The 19,736-nt window shown below is 35.5% G+C and overlaps 1 protein-coding gene across 2 annotated transcripts in view; it reads left to right on the top strand.

Moving 5' to 3' along the window:
• Thoc2 (THO complex 2) overlaps window positions 1-19,736 on the top strand; it is a 111,597-nt gene that overhangs the window by 55,602 nt on the left and 36,259 nt on the right. For both annotated transcript variants that reach the window (XM_013350464.1, XM_013350465.2), the window contains exons 13-22: window positions 4,819-4,860; window positions 5,287-5,417; window positions 5,513-5,614; window positions 7,571-7,655; window positions 8,556-8,649; window positions 9,009-9,089; window positions 11,065-11,161; window positions 14,086-14,203; window positions 15,441-15,620; window positions 17,291-17,455. In XM_013350464.1, coding sequence (XP_013205918.1) covers window positions 4,819-4,860; window positions 5,287-5,417; window positions 5,513-5,614; window positions 7,571-7,655; window positions 8,556-8,649; window positions 9,009-9,089; window positions 11,065-11,161; window positions 14,086-14,203; window positions 15,441-15,620; window positions 17,291-17,455 — 1,095 coding nt within the window. The remainder of the gene's footprint in view (window positions 1-4,818; window positions 4,861-5,286; window positions 5,418-5,512; window positions 5,615-7,570; window positions 7,656-8,555; window positions 8,650-9,008; window positions 9,090-11,064; window positions 11,162-14,085; window positions 14,204-15,440; window positions 15,621-17,290; window positions 17,456-19,736) is intronic.

The raw sequence follows: 19,736 nt of genomic DNA on the forward strand, positions 1-19,736 counted from the left end.
TATGTGTGTGTATTGCATGCATTCAGGTGCCTGATAAGCTAGAGATGACCATCAGATCCCCCAGAACTGGAGTTGTAAGTAGTTGTGAGCCAGTGTAGGTGCTGAAAGTCAAACTTATAGATCTTCTGCAAGAGCAGCAAGTGCTCCTAACCATTGAGCTATTGTTCCACCTTCCAAGTATTTTGTTTTGTGACAACAGTCATTGAAGCTAATTTCAAGACAAGTTCAAAGTGCAAAGAACAGAAATAATATCTAAAAACATTTGTGATACTGCTTACTTGTCAGAAGCTTTTTTTTTTTTTTTTACATGCGTGACAGCAAATGCTGCCATATCCTAAGTTGTTAGCATTCTGCTGTCTGATTTCTCACTCCTTGTTCTGGGAACCTGTGCTACCCACACAAGTAAGGTATGAATTGCTAGGGATCTAACACCACATAATATTTTCTCAGCTGTTTTTTTAAAAAAAATATATTCATGCATTTTTGTGTGTGTGTGTCTTGTGTATGTACACATATATACTTACATACATACATACATACCACAGAGCACATGTGGAGATCAGAGCATATCTTGCTGGGGTCTGTTCTTTCCTTCTCCTCTGTGGGTTCTGGGGGGAATCAATCTTAGGTCACTAGTTTTGCTTGCAGGTGCTTTTGCCACTGAGACATCTCACAGGCTCTCTGCTCAGTTTTCAACCACTGAAAAGATAAGAGTTGTCACAAAGATATTTCTACACAGACTCAGAATCTGCTGTGGTGTTGAACCTTTTTTACCTACAGTGCTAATGTGCTCCTGGTGCTTCCTAGGATTACTTACCTGCACTTGATATTGTTTGCTTTTGGGGAAAGACAAACTAAAATATGAGGACATTTCTTTAAACAGATTTAATATTTAAGCTGTAATTTGTTCTAAAGTTAGATGCACATGTTATTTATAATGGAAACTATTCATATATAACAGTTTCCAGCAGTGGAAAAAATGAAATAATTTCCAACTGTAATCTCCCATTCCTGTAACTCTTTCTATGGGTTGTATTTTAAACTCCAAATTACTATTTTATCTTGATATTTAGCCTGGACTTGATTTAAACTCAATCCTCCCTGAGTTCTTAGAGTTCATGCGTGTGCCACTACCTTCAGAAATTCTAAATTATTTTATTTTTTACTTGATTATTTAAAAAATATTCTGAATTTATATATATAGGTGTTTTGCCTCCCTATGTGTCTGTGTAGCATATGTGTACAATGTCTGTGGAGGCCAGAAGAGGGTGTTGGATTTATTGGAAATGGAGTTAGAGTTAGTTGCTAGTTGCCTCTTAGGTGCTGAGAATTAGACCTGGGTCCTCTGGAAGAGCAATCAGGCCCATTCTAAATTATTTTAATGGGACCTGTTTTGGATGCTTCTAGCAAAAAGGTTTTTCATAAAGTAGTTTTGAGGTATGTATGTGCAGTTTTTAATCTAATATACTATACCTAGTAGGTACTCAATAATTGGTAGTTAATAAGATGTAAGTTAAAATAGTGCTATAATTTTACAGGCAATCTAGTCACAAATCTTAAATGTTTTTATCAGAGGTAATAATAACAGTCCTAAGTAGCATTTGAAAAATAAGGTAGTAAATTGTTAGATCATTACTCATAAGAGGCTATTTATTTAGTTTTATCTATAATTCTTTCTTTATTTCTCAACTTTCTCAAAGTCTGTCTTGATGCCTCTATTTTTTTAATTTTTCGGGTGCTGAGTATTGTTGTATAATGATATTGTCTTTTATGCCTTTATAGAGTCATGTTGGAACCTCAGTTGATTTTGATGATGGCCTTTCTAACCCTAGTTGAGTGCTCTGTTTTACTCAAATTTAAAATTCAAATGTTGAAAGCACTTCAGGTGTCTTGTAGCTTAAGAGTTGTGACTTCAAAGATAGGAACTGTGTCCTCTTTTCAAAATTTAAATTTGTGATACTTAGTAAATAACTGCAGCTTGCACCCACTTCCTGGTGTCTCCTGCTTCAGCCTAGTGCTGACTGCAGCATAGAGTATTGTGTGGGTGTTGTTTAATGCTATTCCCAATCTGAAAGTGAAGTAAACTAAAAGAAAAGGAAGAGATAAATGGAGTAGGATGTTGTTTTAGTTAGGGTTTTTTATTGCTCTGAAGAGACAATGGCCATGGTAACTCATAAATAAATATTTAATTGAGGTGGCTTGCTATGGTTTCAGAGGTTCAATCTGTTATCATCATCAGGTTGGGAGCAGGCATATGTGGTGGTGGAGCTGAGAGTCCTTACATCTTGATAGGTAGGGAACAGGAAGTTGATTGACTGTCATATTGAGGGAAGCTTGAGAAAAAGAGCCCTCAAAGTCTGTCCCCACAGTGACATACTTCCTCCAACAAGGCTACACTTCCTAATAGTGTCACTCCCTTTGAGGGCCATTTTCTTTCACACCATCATAAATATTTATCTTCTTTAAAAATTTCTTTAATTTGTATGTACCTCCTGATTTATTTTTATTAATCCTTGTTGCAATGAGCTTTTGATAGGAAGGTTTACTGCTCTTCTAGGTAGCTTTGCTTTATGTCTTATTTTTTTAAATTTTTCCTGCTTATGAAATATTAAGAATTGACATGTGGACATTAGAAACTGACTAGAGTTACTCAGGGAAGTAAACCAGCTCAGTTATGGTAAAAATACTTTATTTCTATGGAATAAAACTATGTAGTTTTACTAGGTTTGGATCACAGCATGGCAGGAAAAATGGGTAGTCTCACATCCTTAAACTGTAATAAACTGTAAGCCTAGTTTTTCCAGTTATGGCCTATCCTTATTTCTGCCTCCTACTAGATGTACAGTATGTTATTTGAATTATCAGTCCTCTACCTCAAAGAAAACAGCAATAGCTATATAGTTGTTTCTGACAGGACACTCCTCTATGATTGAAATGTAGGTGGCTTTTTCTGTCCTGCCTGCCAAGTCCTAAATAAACAATACAGAGACTTATTAGTTATAAAACCTTGGCCACAAGTTAGGTTTGTTCCTAAGTAGCTCTTATAACTTAAATTAACCCGTTTTTATTAATTTACCTTCTCCCATGTGTCTTTTATCTCTCTCCCATTTTGTGTGTCTGACTTGTTCTGCGATCATTTGGCTTCTTGAGACTCTGCCCTTCTTCCCAGCACTCTCTGCTCCCCTAGCTATTGACTATTTAGCTTTTTATTAAACCATTCAGAGTGACATTTCTTCACAGTGTACAAAAAGACTACTTCATAACAGGGAATTCCTTATTTGCTGACAAACTATCAGTTGACTCAGTTTTATCTGTGAAAGAGAACCCTATTTTCTTGAATCTGCCAATTTGAAGAAGAAGATACGTTGGTATGCACCCTAAATCACTGATAGATTAAAACTAAAGCACCTAAGACTTTTCTTTGGGAATATCTGATAACTTGTTCAAGCGCATGCAAAAGAATCCCTTCTTTAACATGAAAATCAAATAGGTGGTGTTGCATCATAGCTTTCTCCTTCGCTTGTTTCAGTTTTGACCTTTGCCTTTTCCTGATGTCTAGACTGTTCTTGTGTGTCAGTTCTTCATTTGTATTTTTGGGTTTTCTGCCTTTATAAACATATACACCTATAGGCATCACTAATGCTTTTGTTATGTTTAAGATAAGGTCCCTTAATTAGCTCTGGCTGTCTTGGAACTCACTATGTGAGACCAGGCTCACTTTGGACTCTTCAGAGATCTACTTGCCAAGTGCTGGAATTAAAGGCATGCACAACTATGCTCGGCTTTCATAGCATCATTTTAAGTGACTAGATAGCATTGTCAAACAAGTCACTTCAAGGTTCAGTCTGTATTGGGATAATAAAGACCCAAAATGTGATTTTTTTTTTAATGTCAGCAGTTTCACAAATAATTTTGACTTACTTTTTGTTGAGCATTTTGATAGTGGTAAATTATAATGTAATTTAAATTAATTTCTTTTGTTCTGAGTTTTGGTTATATTAGTATTTGATTATATTGATTTTGTAAAGTAGCAGCTCTCAACCTGTGGGTCCCAACCATCAGGAAACATATTTCTGATGGTCTTAGGACCTGAGACACTACTCAGTAACAAAATTGCAGTTATGAAGTAGCAACAAATAATTTTATGGTTGGGGGTCACCACAACATGAGGAACTGTATTAGAGGGTCACAGCATTATAAAGGTTGAAAACTGCTACTGTAAGGGAATGTGGATAGAAAATATAAATGCATTTGAAATAAATGGTTTTGATGATTACAGTTTTCCTAAGTTCAGTAACTAATGCTTAATATGAGTTTTAGAAGCTTTCGTTTATAATGATGTTAAGACACTTAAAATGGATACTTAGGGTTGGGGATAATAGCCCAGCTAGCAGAGTGCTTATCTAGTGGGCCTAAAAGCCCTGGGCTTGAATTCTAGTACTTCATAAACTGGATGTGGTGACACACACTTATAATCCAAGCACTTGGGAGGTGGAGGCAGGAGAATCAGAAGTTCAAGGTCAGCCTGGACTACAAAGAGAATTGGGAACCAGCCAGGACTACTACATGAGACCGTGTTTCATAGACACACATGTAAAAATAAAGAAACAGACTGTACCCATATTTATACTTAAAATTCATGGATTTTAAAATTATTTAGAGGTTAAAAGTATACATAAAAATCTAAAATGTTTCTTAGTAATATGTTGTATTTCAAATAACCATGTATGTAAAAGGCAAACATCTAAGAAATATTTAATTTTTAAAATTATAAACTAGTTAAACAACTTTTAAATATATTATTGTTTTAAATTTTAGTTTCAGTCAGATGGAAGCAAACAAGAAGATAAAGAAAAAACGGTAAGAGACTGAAAATATTAAATAATGGGTGTGTTTGTCAAATGTAGCATGCTGAATATTTTACAATGAACAAGATTTACCTATCATCAGAAATAATTATTTTGTAATTTATGTGCTCAGTACAGCATCTGGCAGCTCAGTTATATTTTTCTTCTAAAGCCAACATCCTCTTTTTGAAGATTACCATATTATATAAGGAAAAAGGTTAAGCCCCTCATTGTTTTGCTACTTCCTTTGCATCTCACCACATTTGCTATCTTGGTTGGAGAAAAGACAATGATAGGGTGGGGAAATATATGTGTGTGTGTGTGTGTGTGTGTGTTATGAGATTTAAAAATGGTAATTCTTTTAAGACTGGTACTCCTATTTTGACGATATATTGAAATAAGACCCTTATTGACATATTTCTTCTTGCTTTCTTCTTAGGAAGTTATCCTTAGCTGTTTGCTTAGCATTACTGACCAGGTATTACTTCCATCTCTTTCTTTGATGGACTGCAACGCTTGCATGTCTGAGGAACTATGGGGGATGTTTAAAACATTTCCCTATCAGCATAGGTAAATACTCAGATTGTTGATTCCTGTTAACTAATTCTAGTGCACTAACTTTTAAGCACCTAATGTTTTCTAATTTTTCATTTAATTTTTTAAAGATACCGTCTATATGGCCAGTGGAAGAATGAAACTTATAATGGTCACCCACTTTTAGTAAAAGTTAAAGCTCAAACAATAGACAGAGCCAAGTATATCATGAAGTAAGTTTTATTGTTTTTTATATTAATCCTATTTATGTCTGGATATAATTTACTTTGTTTCAGCTATTTTGTTGAGAGTCTTAATTTAGAGAAAGCTCATCAATATTTGTTAAAGGTATAGCTGATTATATATTATAGCTAGAATGACTTAAGTTTTATGTAATCTTTTAATTACAAGTTAATATTTTTATTTTTTAAGATTTATATGTCTATGTAATTGGGCATATATATGCCATGGTATGCATGTGGAGGTTGGGGAATAACTACTGGAGATGGGTTTTCTCTTTACCCCATGTGTGCCCTGGGAATCAAACTGTGTTTGTAAGAGTGATATTAATTATACTTTCTCGTAAATTATTTGAAGCTTACGAAAATTGTGTACTTTATGCTAGTATGGGTCTGTGTCTGTGAACACTGTCTACTAGAAAAATAGCCATGTGCATGGTCACAGTTGTTGCATAGACTATATATAATGGGAAAATAGACAGAAGAAAATATCTAATTATTTAATGGGAGAAGAAGTTATTTTAGGAAGTAATTGTTGGGGAGACTGTAGGCTTGGTGCTTAAAAGAAAATTGGCTTAAACCTACAGGTACAGTTTGTAGGTTATCAAAATCAGGTCAGGTTGAATATATCATAACATAGTACATAAACACATTTATAGACACATATATATGAGAATGATCAGGCTGTGTATGTTGTGTGTGTTATTATTGTTTGTGCTAGGTACTGAGTGAGTGCTTTATCAGTTTCTTGATTCTCTGTACTCTAACAACAGCCTTAATTTTTTTTTTATCTGGAATAGCATAGTAGCTCATATTATTCCTCACTTAAAAATCCTTGGGTGACTTGACAGTACTCGGCAGGCTGTATGGCAAACTTTATGGCATGGTGATGAGAGAGATACTCCTTGATCTTTCCTACCATATATCCTACCTCATTTCCTAATGGTTATACTTAACCAGCTGTACTGAGCTTACTTGTTTACCTGAATGTATGAATGTAGCACACTCTCTGTAGCCTTACTTCCATTGTATGTCTTTTTTGTTTCCTTCATTTGTACAAGTTTTCCCTTAGCTTGCCTTTGCCTCTGCATCCGTGTTTCATTCTTAGAAAGTAAGCTTAAGTGTCAGTTCTCTGAAGCCTTCCCCAGAACATACTGCCAAACAAAATTGATTTGTAGATCTAGTACACCTTAGGAAAATTATACTAGCATTCTACTTAGGCACATTGCAATGAGAGTTTTTTTCATTTTTGTATTTTTATAAAGTTCTTGAAAATTATATGGCTAAATGATTTCAATTTCAGTAAATGAGTATACAGATTTTATATACAAGTATTATATACAGCTTTATCTTTTTATGCCTAGTTCAGTTACCACAGTGTTCTCCCATTTTGTCAGTGTAGTGATTGACAGAATTTCCTCCCTTTTTAAAGCGAGAAAAGTGGTTCTCGGGCAGTAGCAGCAGGAGAAATATGGGGAGAAAAGAGATATGAAGGAAAGGAGAAATGTTGATCAAAGAAACTAATATTTCACTTAGATGTAAGAAATTTTAGTTATACAAAAGAAATAAAGAAGTATGAAAGGAATGTAATTTGTTCCTTATAAAAATTATATACCTTAAATAAGAAATTGAGAACTGTCAGGGTCCGAAGCCCCACTAATTCCTGAACTGATAAACAAAACCTGGTAAATCTAAAATAATTATGATTCTTTTAAAAAGTTATTTTATGTATTTGTATAGTAAAGAAAGTTTTATTCTTAATAGATAACTAACTCTTAAACTTTGAAATTCCCTCTGAAAGTTCAACTTCTTCTGCAGAGTATATGAAAATGCAGTAGTTTGTATGGATCCATTTTGTGTGTTTTGGTTTTCTTCTCATGATATAGCAGAGCTTATCAGCAGCTGAATAATGGTACTTAGTATGAACTTTGACATTTCTCTCCCTTATAGGCGTCTAACCAAGGAAAATGTGAAGCCTTCAGGAAGACAAATTGGCAAGTTGAGCCACAGCAATCCAACCATTTTGTTTGATTATGTACGTTTTGAAGTTAATAGTATTTTAAGGGGTTTTCCTTTTGGTTTTCTTTAAATCAGTACAAGTGGAAATGAAATGATGTAAATTTTAAGATGTTTTGGGAAAAAGCTGATGAAATGCCAATTTATGCTTAAAACAAAACTTCACATAATATTGATCAGTTTTCTAGTAATGTACAACAGAACTACTGTATGCTTTAGAAACATCTGAATAGTGTTTTCACTCTGATTCAGTTTTAACAGTGTTGCATTCTTTTTTTTTTAAATGTTTTTTCAATACAGGATATCTTTGCATAGCCCTGGCTGTCCTGGAACTAGCTCTTGTAGGCCAGACTGTCCACAGAAATCTCCCTGTTTCTCTGCCCTGCAAGTGCTGGGATTAAAGGCGTATGCCACCACCGCCCGGCATTACCTATTTTTTTGAAATTATCATTATTGAAATTTTCATACAGTATATTTGGATCATATTCTTTCCCCTCTCACAAGTCCTCTCAGATCCTTGCTACCTTCCTAGCCACCCAACATCATGTTTTTTCTCTCACTTGGTAAAACGAAACACAAAGAAAAATCAACAAGACTAAAAATGTGTACCTGAAACAAAGAGCAAAGCATCCATTTTAGAAAGACTAAATAACATTTAAAACAGGAATAGCCTCTACCATTCCAAAATCCAAATTTAGACCTCTTGGAATTGTTTTCTAAATGGAAAATGTAGCCTTAGAAAAATACTGTGCAGAGCATTAATTGTAATATGTAATATGCTTTATTTATATTTATAAGTATATGTAAAATAGAAAAACCACTTTAATTGTATTATTTCTAATTTTGGATAAGTATGAATATTAATTAGCATATAAGTTTTTATTTATTTAATGCAACTTACTCTTTCTTTTTCTTCCAGATCTTGTCACAAATACAGAAATATGATAACTTGATAACACCTGTAGTAGATTCATTGAAATACCTCACTTCATTGAATTATGATGTTTTGGCCTGTATCCTTTCGTGTGAAGCCATATATAGACATCATGTGTCCCTGTATTTAAATGCCGAATGTTTTAGTTATTCTTTCTGATTTCCTTAGGTAATGATCTAAGTTTGCTCCATTTGACTGATCAAACAAAATATTGGAAAAGAAATTTTATGTGTATGTGTATGCATGCACACGTGTGAGAGCAGAGACCTTGTTTTACCAAACATGTTGAATCAGGTGGAATGTCGCTTGTTAGAAGATGAGAAAGAGGGCAACGGAGAATCGATATACAATGAATATAGTTATTTCTATTTCTCCCTCAAGATGTGGGGGTTTAAGGGTCTTTGTTACTGATGTGATTTTTTTCTTAATGTGTGAAAGATTGTATTATTGAAGCTTTAGCTAATCCAGAAAAGGAGAAGATGAAGCATGATGACACAACCATCTCAAACTGGCTTCAGAGTAAGTGCTCTTCTTTTTCTAAGGCTCATAGTGTTATTGGTGATACTAAGGAAGTGGTAACCGCCATCTTTTATTTGGTTACCCGGTGTTTTCCGTTTAGGGGCTTATTTCTCAAGTACTCTTGAGGATAATTGGCCACTCGGCTTGTTTTGTAAACTGTCCGAGACCTTGGGTCTGTATGGAGATTTATTAAGTACTTATTAACTTTCTTTACTCAAGAAACTACTTTTTACTATGATAGAATTTGAGGAAGCAATCTCTGGCCATACCGGCTTGAATGTATTAAGTGCCATCTGATCAGGGAAGCTAAGCAGGGTTGGGCTGGGTTAGTATGTAGATGGGAAAATTTAGAGGAGGCATTTGGGAGCCGACATTCCCTTTCTTTCTAACTTAGTGTTAGGAGAGGGTGCACTCTTTCCTCTTGTAATGTATTTGAATCTGAATCTTTAGTGACTCCTATTGTCCTGTAAAGTTGGATTTTTTTCCTCTTACAATATTGGGTACTGAATTTAATCCCTCACACATACTAAGCAAGCATTCTACATTTACTTAGCCCATGAAATACTTAGTAAGTGCTACAAGTAAGTGCTTCAAGTCTTTTAGAATCAGGCCCTTACTAGTCTAGCTCCCCCTCCACTTGTCAGTCTTTAATTCCATTAATACTGAAGTTTTGTGCCATTCATAGACCTTTTGTACCTTCTTTCCTCTACGTAGATACCCTTTCATGGTCATTCCTTTCATTCAGTTCATCTTCTGATTTCATCATCATTAGATTTCAAGCAAGAAGTCATTTTTTTTGGATACTCATTATTAGTGCAAGCCATCCAGAAGTCTAATTTTTTGCTCCTAGTACTATCATAGAACCTTTTATTCACCATATTCATTCCGTTTTCTGAATTTCTTATTGAACTCTAAGCTCCAAGGGCAGGACTGTGTTGGTTTAATTATATAGGTGCTTAGCAAATAACTGTTAGGTAAGTTCCAGACACTCGTCCTCTTAGTCTTTCCTGGGGGTTTCCTCTCTCTTCTATAAGTGAAAGGAATTATTGGTTCAAATTGGTCTTTCTAGGCTGTGGAGATGGTTCAGCACTTAAGAGCATTGACTGCTCTTCCAGAGGACCTGGGTTCTAATCTCAGAATTGATGTGGTGGCTCACAACCTTTTGTGACTCCAGTTCTAGGGAGTCTGACACCAATTTCTGACCTTTATGGGTACTAGGCACACACATGGTACACAAACATACATGTAGGCAAGACCTTAATATGTATAAAGTAAAAATAAAAAGGTCTATGTCTGATTCTAGGAAAGTTACTTGTTTCTTTTGTTGTCTATAACTGTAGCATGTTCTTAGATATAAACAGTCTGTTTTGACTCTGTTCTATGGGTGGGAATTTGGTTGTTTTGAGTTTGATTGGTATTTTACATGACTGAGTCCTATGATCAGGGTACATAGGTTGCATTATTGCCTAGTTAACCACCACCATCAAGTTATGTGATCCATCTCTTCAATTTGCCTCATCAGTAGGTTTATGCTAACCTAAGGTATTGTAAGAATTAAGAAAATATGTTTACATATGTATACTTAATAAACATTAGGTATTGGTATTGTAAAACTCCGTTTAGTTTCATCAGTCAAAGCTTAATTCATATGGGACTGGAGAGATTGCTCAGTGGTTATGAGCGCTGGCTACTCTTCAAGAGCACAAGAGTTCCGAGCACCCACACGGCAGTCACAGTTACCCACAGCATCTGTTCCAGGGATCTAATACACTCTTCTAGCTTCCTTAGGCAGCTGGTATGAACATGGGCACTTACAAACATGCTAGAAAACGTAAACACACATGAAATAAATAAATCTTTAAAAATTTTTTCATACCTCATTTTATTTTAGAAATTGAATTTGTTGAAATTATACTAATACATTAATACTAATAAATTATAGTAATACATTTTGTTTACTTTTTATTTCATGTAGGTCTGGCTAGTTTCTGTGGTGCAGTGTTCCGTAAATACCCTATTGATCTTGCTGGTCTTCTTCAGTATGTAGCCAATCAACTAAAGGCAGGCAAAAGGTAAGTTATATGAATATGAAATTTAATAATTCAAGTACTTCTGGTGGATTTGGAATGTTGGCATTACTGTTACTTTGTCAGACTCATAGATTTTAACTGGAATGACTATTTGTATAATACATTTTTTAAAGAGAGAGTCTCATTTGCAGTTCTGATTGTCCTCAAAATTCATACTTTTGTTTTCTCAACCTTTTTAGTATTAGGCTTGGGTGTATATAGAATTAGCTTTTTTTGACATGGGATCTCACCATATAGCCCAGGTCATCCTAGAACTCACTTATGAAATCCAGACTGGCCTTGAATTCCTTCTTAGAACTCACTACGAAGTCTAGACTGGCCTTAAACTCACAGAGGACTGCCTTTGTCTCCTGAATACTGGGATTAAAGAATTGTTGCAAGGAGAGATGGGGGCCGCTTGTTTGTCCCTGCTGCCTGGCTAGTTTACACCCAAAATAACCACACAGAAACTGTATTAATTAAAACATGGCTTGGCCATTAGCTCTAACTTCTTATTGGCTAACTCTTACATACTAGTTTAACCCTATTAATCTGTGTATGGCCATGTGGCAGTGGCTTTCCAGAGATTCTAACCAGTGTTCGTCTTAGGCTGAGGATCCATGGCTTCTCTCTCTCTGCTTTCTTCCTCCCAGAATTCAGTTCTATCTTCTCTGTCCTGTCAACTAGTTGATAAGTTCCACCCTATCCACTAGGCCAAGGCAGTTTCTTTATTCTTTAACCAGTGAAAGCAACACATAAACAGAAGGAACTGCTACACCAAAGAGTCATGTGCTACTATGCCTGTCTATATATTGAATCTTGAATATAAATTAGAAATTATTACAGAGAGATTGTTTCTCTAGCAATATAATATTTGGCTACAGATAAAACACATTAAAAGGACAGTTAACTTATTTTTACCATTAAGATTTTTGAGAACATGTTTAATAAGGAATATTAAATTTTTTTTATGACAAAACATTACATTGTTGATTTCTTTACTACATTACACATTTGATAAAATGTTTCTTTAAGGGAGTATATAGTAAAAAATATTACTTTTTGAATGTGAATTTAGTGATATGTAAGACTTACGTGATTTTAACTTTCTTTTTTTGTATATACTGTGGGGCCAGTGGCAATGCTTAGGCTTTGAATAAACAACACCACTAGATTGATTATAATTAGATAACTATATTGTTTATAGACACTTTCTGCTATAAAGTCAACAAAAAATAAAAGCTCTTTGGTGTTTCAAACAGGTTATAAATTAATTTCCTACAGTGCTATTTTGGCTTTGGGAAAATACATAATATCTCGGTTTTGTTGGGACACTTGCTACCTTTGTAATCTCTGTCACTTCTGTATTTTACTTCTTCTACAAGCCATGAGAACACTAGTTTTAATCTATAATTTAGTTTGCTTTATTGTCAATACGTATTTGTGACCATTTAATTAAAACTGTTTTAATATATCTCAATGCTACATTGGTAGTTGTGTATTGGTTTGCATGAAACTGCCGGATTTGGGAAAGCATGACAAATTGAAAGGAATCCCCGATAAGAATATTAGAAAAGTATACTTTGTCCAATAATTTGTATACTCATGCTTTTACATTTGGAAAAATTATGTAATTAAAGTTATTGAAGTCACAAAGTGTTATTTTCATTGACAGTTCTGAATGTACATACCTAGCCAGGTGTTGTGGGAGATGCCTATAATTCCAGAACATCTAGGGGAGAAGCATGAATTTGAGGCTACTAAGTGTTATATAGTGAGACTATATCTCAAAAAATGGATGTTACCACATAGCTAGAACATGCTTAGTGTTTTTACAAAAACTTTTACTTTAGGTTCAAGTACCACAACTTGGCACTTTACTTTTTTCTTTCCTTCCTTACCCCCCTCTTTTCTAATTATATACCAGTATTGTAGGGCTGTATTCATTTTTCTCATTTGGAGTTTTAGCGAGATGCCTACCTACTCTAAGAAACTTACTGAGCATCATGAATTGGAGAAGGAAAATATTATTGGGACAGCTGATGAAAATGAACTATGAACAATAGATTAAATATTAAGAGTTACTCTAGTTGGTGATGGCTCTGTGCTAATGTGCATTCTTAAACATTTGAAGGAGCAAACGAGCATGGCTTAAATCATCTACTCTCCTGTTGATTCTGTAAAGTATTCTGTGCTACTTTCTTGTCATTCTGACAAATTCCTGAAAGCAGCCATATGACACTGATTCTTTTCTACTCATTGTCAGAGGGTTCAGTCTGGAGGTAGCAACTATGATGTGAGGCAGAATATCACCACTTAAGGTGGTGTGGTTGGGAAGAGATGTGTGTGTGTGGGGAGAGGGAGGATGTAGGAGAAGAAGGAGGGAAACAGGTACAACAGAAAGACACATAGAGGCAGACAGACAAAAGGCGTGAGAATGGGAGGGCAAGGGGTCAGGGACAAGATACTGCCCCTAAGAATATATTCCCAGGGACTTGTTTTCTCCAGCGAGGCCTCACCTAAAGTTTCAAGATTCTTCCGAAAATATTGCCACCATTGGGATCAAGGCCTTAACACATGAAATTTAGTGGGTGGGGAGGAAGGACAGGAAGGATGCAAATGAAAACTATGAGTGAAAACATGAAGTTTGGGTAAATAGCATCTGAATATGTTTCATATTACTTTTATTTTTTGTATCCTAGCCCCAAACTTCAAATTAATCCAGGTTAAAAAAAATCAAAGGTAAACATGAAATATTTCTATTGTAGTACTAGAAGTGATATAACTATTTCATTTAAAAAATAGAATAAAAAAGCAAGCCTTGGTGTTCCCTCTTGTTCTTTATGTTTAAATAAAGATTCTCAGTATATTATTATTTTGTATTTTTTATATTTGAAATTTTAACTGGTTTAATTTTTTTGTATTAGTTTTGACCTACTAATATTGAAAGAAGTGGTACAAAAAATGGCAGGAATCGAAATTACAGAGGAAATGACAACAGAGCAATTAGAGGCCATGACTGGCGGGGAGCAGCTAAAGGCTGAGGTAAGAATGATTTCTCCTGTTTGTTGAACTTTGTTAAAAGAAAATGTACTATGGTCCCACTATATATCTATGGATTTGTTTTTCAAGGTTTCAATTACCCATGGTTAACCACAATTCAAAATTAAAGAGAAAAGAATTATAAAAAAATAAATTACTTTCTGTGCCTAATTAGGCTTTGTCATAGGTATATATGCATAAATAAAAGATAATTTGTGTAGAATTTGGTACTATCTATTTATCCCCTGTGGATTGTAGAGCATGTTTTACACAGATGAGTAGACAATTCTGTATGGGTGGTCATGGTATAAAATTCAAATAGTATGTAAGTCCCTAAAGCCTAATGTCAAAGCCATATGTGTTCTTTCAAACCCACTGCTACCTTCTTTTTCTTGTTTTTGTTTTTTTCAAAACAGGGTTTCTCTGTAGCTTTGGAGCTTGTCCTGGAACCTGCTCTTCTAGGCCTGGCTGGCCTTGAGCTCACAGATAGCCACCTGCCTCTGACTCCTAAGTGCTAGGATTAAAGGTGTGTGCTGCCATCACTCGGCTACTGCTACTTTTCTTTTTTAAGAGCTCGAGGCCAGCCTGGTCTACAAGAGCTAGTTCTGGGACAGGCACCAAAGCTACAGAGAACCCCTGTCTCGAAAAACCAAAAAAAAAAAAAAAAAAAAAAAGAGCTGTTATATACTAGTAATGGGATCTTTAAAGACTGAAAGTATAAAAGATAGTCACTTTAGAACCTGTCCTGAAACTTGCTTAGTTGACCAGGCTGGCCTCAAACAGAGATTCCTTTGTGTCGGCTTCCCAAGTGCTGGGTTTAAAGGCATGCACAACCACCGCCCGTTTGAGAGTTTCCCTTGTAGCCATAGCTGACGTCCAACTTGTATAGTTGAGGATGGTCTTGAACTCTGCATTCCAGATGCTGGGATTGTAACACCTAGGTCAGAAATGTTTTTTTAAATTTTTTTATAGCTTAGTTAATTTTATGTGCATTGGTGTGAAGGTGTCAGTTTCCCAGGAACTGGAGTTACAGACAGTTCTGAGTCATGTGGGTGCTGGGAATTGAACCCAGGTCTTCTGGAAGAACAGCCTGTGCTCTTAACTGCTGAGCCGTCACTCCAGCCCCTGGTCAGAAATGTTTTAAAGATTGTGTCTCAACTTTCTTCTATTTCTTTTTCCAGTGAGGCAACTTGGAGTACATTGCATATAGGCAGTAAATTTGTTTCTTCTGTTTGTATAGGGTGGTTATTTTGGCCAGATCAGAAACACTAAAAAATCTTCTCAGAGATTAAAAGATGCACTATTGGACCATGATCTTGCTCTTCCACTCTGTTTACTTATGGCTCAGCAGAGGAATGGAGTAATTTTTCAGGAGGGTGGAGAGAAACACTTGAAACTTGTTGGAAAGCTCTATGACCAGGTAAGCGAACGAAGCTTTGGTGTAGAGATTTTCTTTAATCCTGATAAAATAGAGATTGTATTGTCCTTTGAAACGTATCATTTGTACATACCATATGAATGTGAAACATTTGTAATGTCAAATAGGATTTCCCTAAATAGGGCCTCTATTTCTGCAAATTATGACATTTAAGAGATGGGTGTAGAAGAGGTAAGGTTTTCAGTTAATTAGATATTCCGTCTTATGAAAGACCAGTATCAGATTGTTTGCCTTCTTTTTTGATCTCTGGAAATCTGTAATTTCAGATGCGGGAAAGTAGATATTATCTTTTACTTCTTAGTAATAAGATTGCTAATACTTAAACATATTTTGTTGGCTAATAAAATATTTTTGTGTAATATAATTCTATAAATAATGACAAAGGTGTTGACATCTCATTATTTGTGCATATTGTTTTATAGGATTTTTAGGTAAGTGTTTTGAGAGTCTCTTGGACAATTCTTGGTTAGCAACTACAAGGGGGCTTTTCATACCCAGTGTTGGAGTTTTTGTTAATAGTCTGTAGCTCTTAAGGACAGTATTGTCAGCTCAGATGATAAATTTTCATTAAAATGATATAATTAAACATTGATTTGCATGTATTATGGGTATATTTATGTAGATAATTAATAGCATGATTCCTTATGACTTTTTAAGACATTCCTTTATTTGGCCCTCATTCCCTGTCATTTTGTATTTACTTTTCTCCCCATCCTGAATTAAAGATCTACTTGTTCTCTCTAGTTCCCTCTTCAAGTCACTTGTATCTTATCATTTCTCTCTTGTTCCCCCACCATAGTGGTCCCTTTTTACTTTCCTGATTTCTGCAGTTACTCCAGGTTTTATACTGAATATTTGTGTTACTCCAGGTTTTATACTGAATATTTGTATAAATAAAATAAAGATGTAACTCAGGCTGGCCTTAAGCTTATGATTGCCCCCTGCTTCCTGAGTGTTGGGTTATATTATAGATATGTGTCATTGTGCCTAGACAGTGCATGTTCTCTCCCCCCATTTTTAGGACCATATAAAAAATATATTTGACTAATATAAGTATATGAATATATAAGCTTTGTTTTAATTCAAAATTTTATTTGATATCTAGTAATTGTGCATGTTTATAAGGTACATTGCCATAATTCACTTACTGTATCTAGGTGTGTAAATGATGAAATTGGTAATTCCTATTTTTATCTTTTATCATTGTCTTGAGAAATATTGAGCTCCTTTCTTCTAGACCTTATATTTCACAAATTGCTATAAGCTGTAGCCAGTCTTTGCTGGCTGTACATAACTAGAACTTATTTGTCCTATGTTGATAAATGTGCTTTGATATTAAAGATCCCACCCCTTTTCCAGTGGCACTCTTAGCCTATAATATCTACTCTTCTTCTCTTTTACTTTTGGGAAGTCAACATTATTATAGGCTTTATGTACAAGTGGGAATATGTGAAAATTGCCTTTCTGGCCCTCATGTATTTCACTGAACCCAGTGCTCTTCATTTCTGTCTCTGCCTGTACTGTTAAAAATCTGGATACTTAATTCCTAATCAAAATTTTGTCAAAATAATATACCTTAATCATTTGAAAAAGGGTTTATGTTGATTTTGTAAAATGTTAACATCTGTTTTTTTTGTCTTATTTTAATTTAGTGTCATGATACTCTAGTACAGTTTGGTGGGTTTTTAGCATCTAATCTGAGTACAGAGGATTACATAAAGCGAGTGCCTTCAATTGACGTGCTCTGTAATGAGTTTCATACACCTCACGATGCAGCGTTTTTTCTGTCTAGGCCCATGTATGCACACCATATTTCGGTAAGTACTAACATCCTCATTGGCTTTCAAGAGTAATTCTAAATTCTTTCACAAATATTTTAGTTTTGGATACACTCTAATTTGATAAATTCAGATCTCCTCTCTTAGAGAATTACTCTTATTTTCTGTTTTTATTCTTGTCTCAACAGTGAGCAGTACTGCTTCAAAAAAATAGGTCTGTAGTAGGAGCTGCGGGCTGCATTCCTGCCGCCCTGCTCCCAGCTGCCTGGCTAGCTTATGCCCCGAAATAACAACACACAAATTGTATTCATTTAAACACTGCCTGGCCTATTAGCCCTAGCTTCTTAATGGCTAATTCTTACATCTTGAATACCCATTTCTATTAATGTGTGTAGCACCCCAAGGTGCGCTTACCGGGAAGATTCTAGCCTACGTCCATCCTGGGTCGGAGCCTCATCACGTCTGCCCCAGAGAGGAGAGCTATCAAGTCTGAGCTCACTTCCTCTTCCTCCCAGCATTCTGTTCGGTTTACTCCACCCATCTAAAGGCTGGCCTATCAAATGGGCCAAGGCAGTTTCTTTATTAGCCAATGACCTTCCTCCATCATAGGTCTTCCTGACTTCTTTCCCCATAGGGCTATAATCAATTCATGGAGATGCAGCATAGTCTCCATTTTCTGTTTACTTGGGTTCTGACCTTTCTGCTCTTTGTGTTTAGTTTTATACTGTTTGTGGTTTTTAACTGCAACATGGGGTAAAATGGTTTAAATCTGTCCTGTATGTGGAATTGGTCTCCTTCTCTTAAACTAAGATTTCCTCTTTATTCCCTGTAGGGATATGGGTATGTAGCACAGGTCTCTAAGAAGACACTAGGGAGAAATGATAAGTTCATCTGATCATGTAATTGAGCATACTCTGTTAGTGTTTACTTTTGAACTGCTACAGTCTTATTTGATTTAATGACCATCTCAGTGCCATTATCCAGCAATTTCTGTCCTGTATATTCTAAAGTGTTAATGGGAACAAAGGAGGCTTTTGTTTTCCTTTAGAATCTATCATTACAGAAAATTATATGCTGTCTATGTGTAGTTAATGTCTTGCATTCTTCCCCTAACCACATCAGAGAAGTCTCACTTATAAAAACATAGGTCCTGATTTCTTGAAGAACTTAGGTGGAAGGATTGCTTTATTTATTTTGGGACTTTAATGTTGCATTTTACTATTCTGAGACCTGGATGTCCTAATCAGTGTCAATGAATCCTGGCAAACAGGAATACCTGGTTGTTGTTGGCTGAGCTCTGGTCAGAAAATGGAAAAGATCATTCATACTTATGACCTACTTTTTTTTTTGCCATGAAAAATGTTGTCTTTTAGGAGTTGAAAAAATGTTGTCTAATGAAAGACATGTTATTTAGGGTTTAGGAAGAAAGAAATATACAGTGGCATTTATATACCCTAGGCAGTAATAAATGTCTCCCAACTCACCCTGTGTGGGTGACATGCCTCTTAGGAAAGGGAGTACCTCAGCAGCCTAGGGTGCAATTAGATGGGCATCCATACCCCACTCCCCCCAAATTGACTTCTTAGGTGAAACCCTCTCAGTGAGCCTCTGACGAATGTGGGAAAATGTATAAGAAGCTGAGGAGAGGACTGAATGAATATAGGGCACACAGAGAACCCACGAGAGCCTCAACTGCGCATAATTGTAGTTCCAGAGGGTCTGCTGTCCTCTGCTCTCCACAGGTACCTGTAAACATGCTACACAGACACACACGGACATTCTGTCTTTGTCTGTCTCTCTCCCCTTCCCCCCTCACGTACACACACAGAAAGACACAGAGTAAAAAATAATTTGTTTCTTTTCAAATGCTGAGAGAGAAAAAGGGGTAACTGTATGTTCCCCTCCGTAAATTGGCTACCACAGGCCCCCTTGGAGATATTCAACCAGAAATGCTTAGATTCTTGTCCTAACAAAAAAACTTTTTAGACATAAATCAAAAGTATAGTGGTACCCCTTAATTCTCTGTTTCACTGAAGATGTGAACCTAAGTGTTAATTTAATTTAGATAAGGGAAATTGGCATTGTAGATGAAGTATAACTATCTTTTTGATTAAGCCTATTTTTTGGACTAAATTCTAGTGGAAGGGCTACCAATAGAAGTCACAGATTCAGAAACACAGAAAGAGGAAGCTTGGTGCTATTATTTAGTCTTTTTATACATATAACTTAATTTTTACTTTTAATCATTGAGACTTAATCTTGAAACAGATTTGAAAGGGAGGTTTTGCTTGCTCCAGTTGTTCTAGAGATTTTCCAGTTA

The sequence above is a fragment of the Microtus ochrogaster genome, chromosome X (assembly GCF_000317375.1).
Source record: "Microtus ochrogaster isolate Prairie Vole_2 chromosome X, MicOch1.0, whole genome shotgun sequence".
Classification (NCBI taxonomy): domain Eukaryota; kingdom Metazoa; phylum Chordata; class Mammalia; order Rodentia; family Cricetidae; genus Microtus; species Microtus ochrogaster.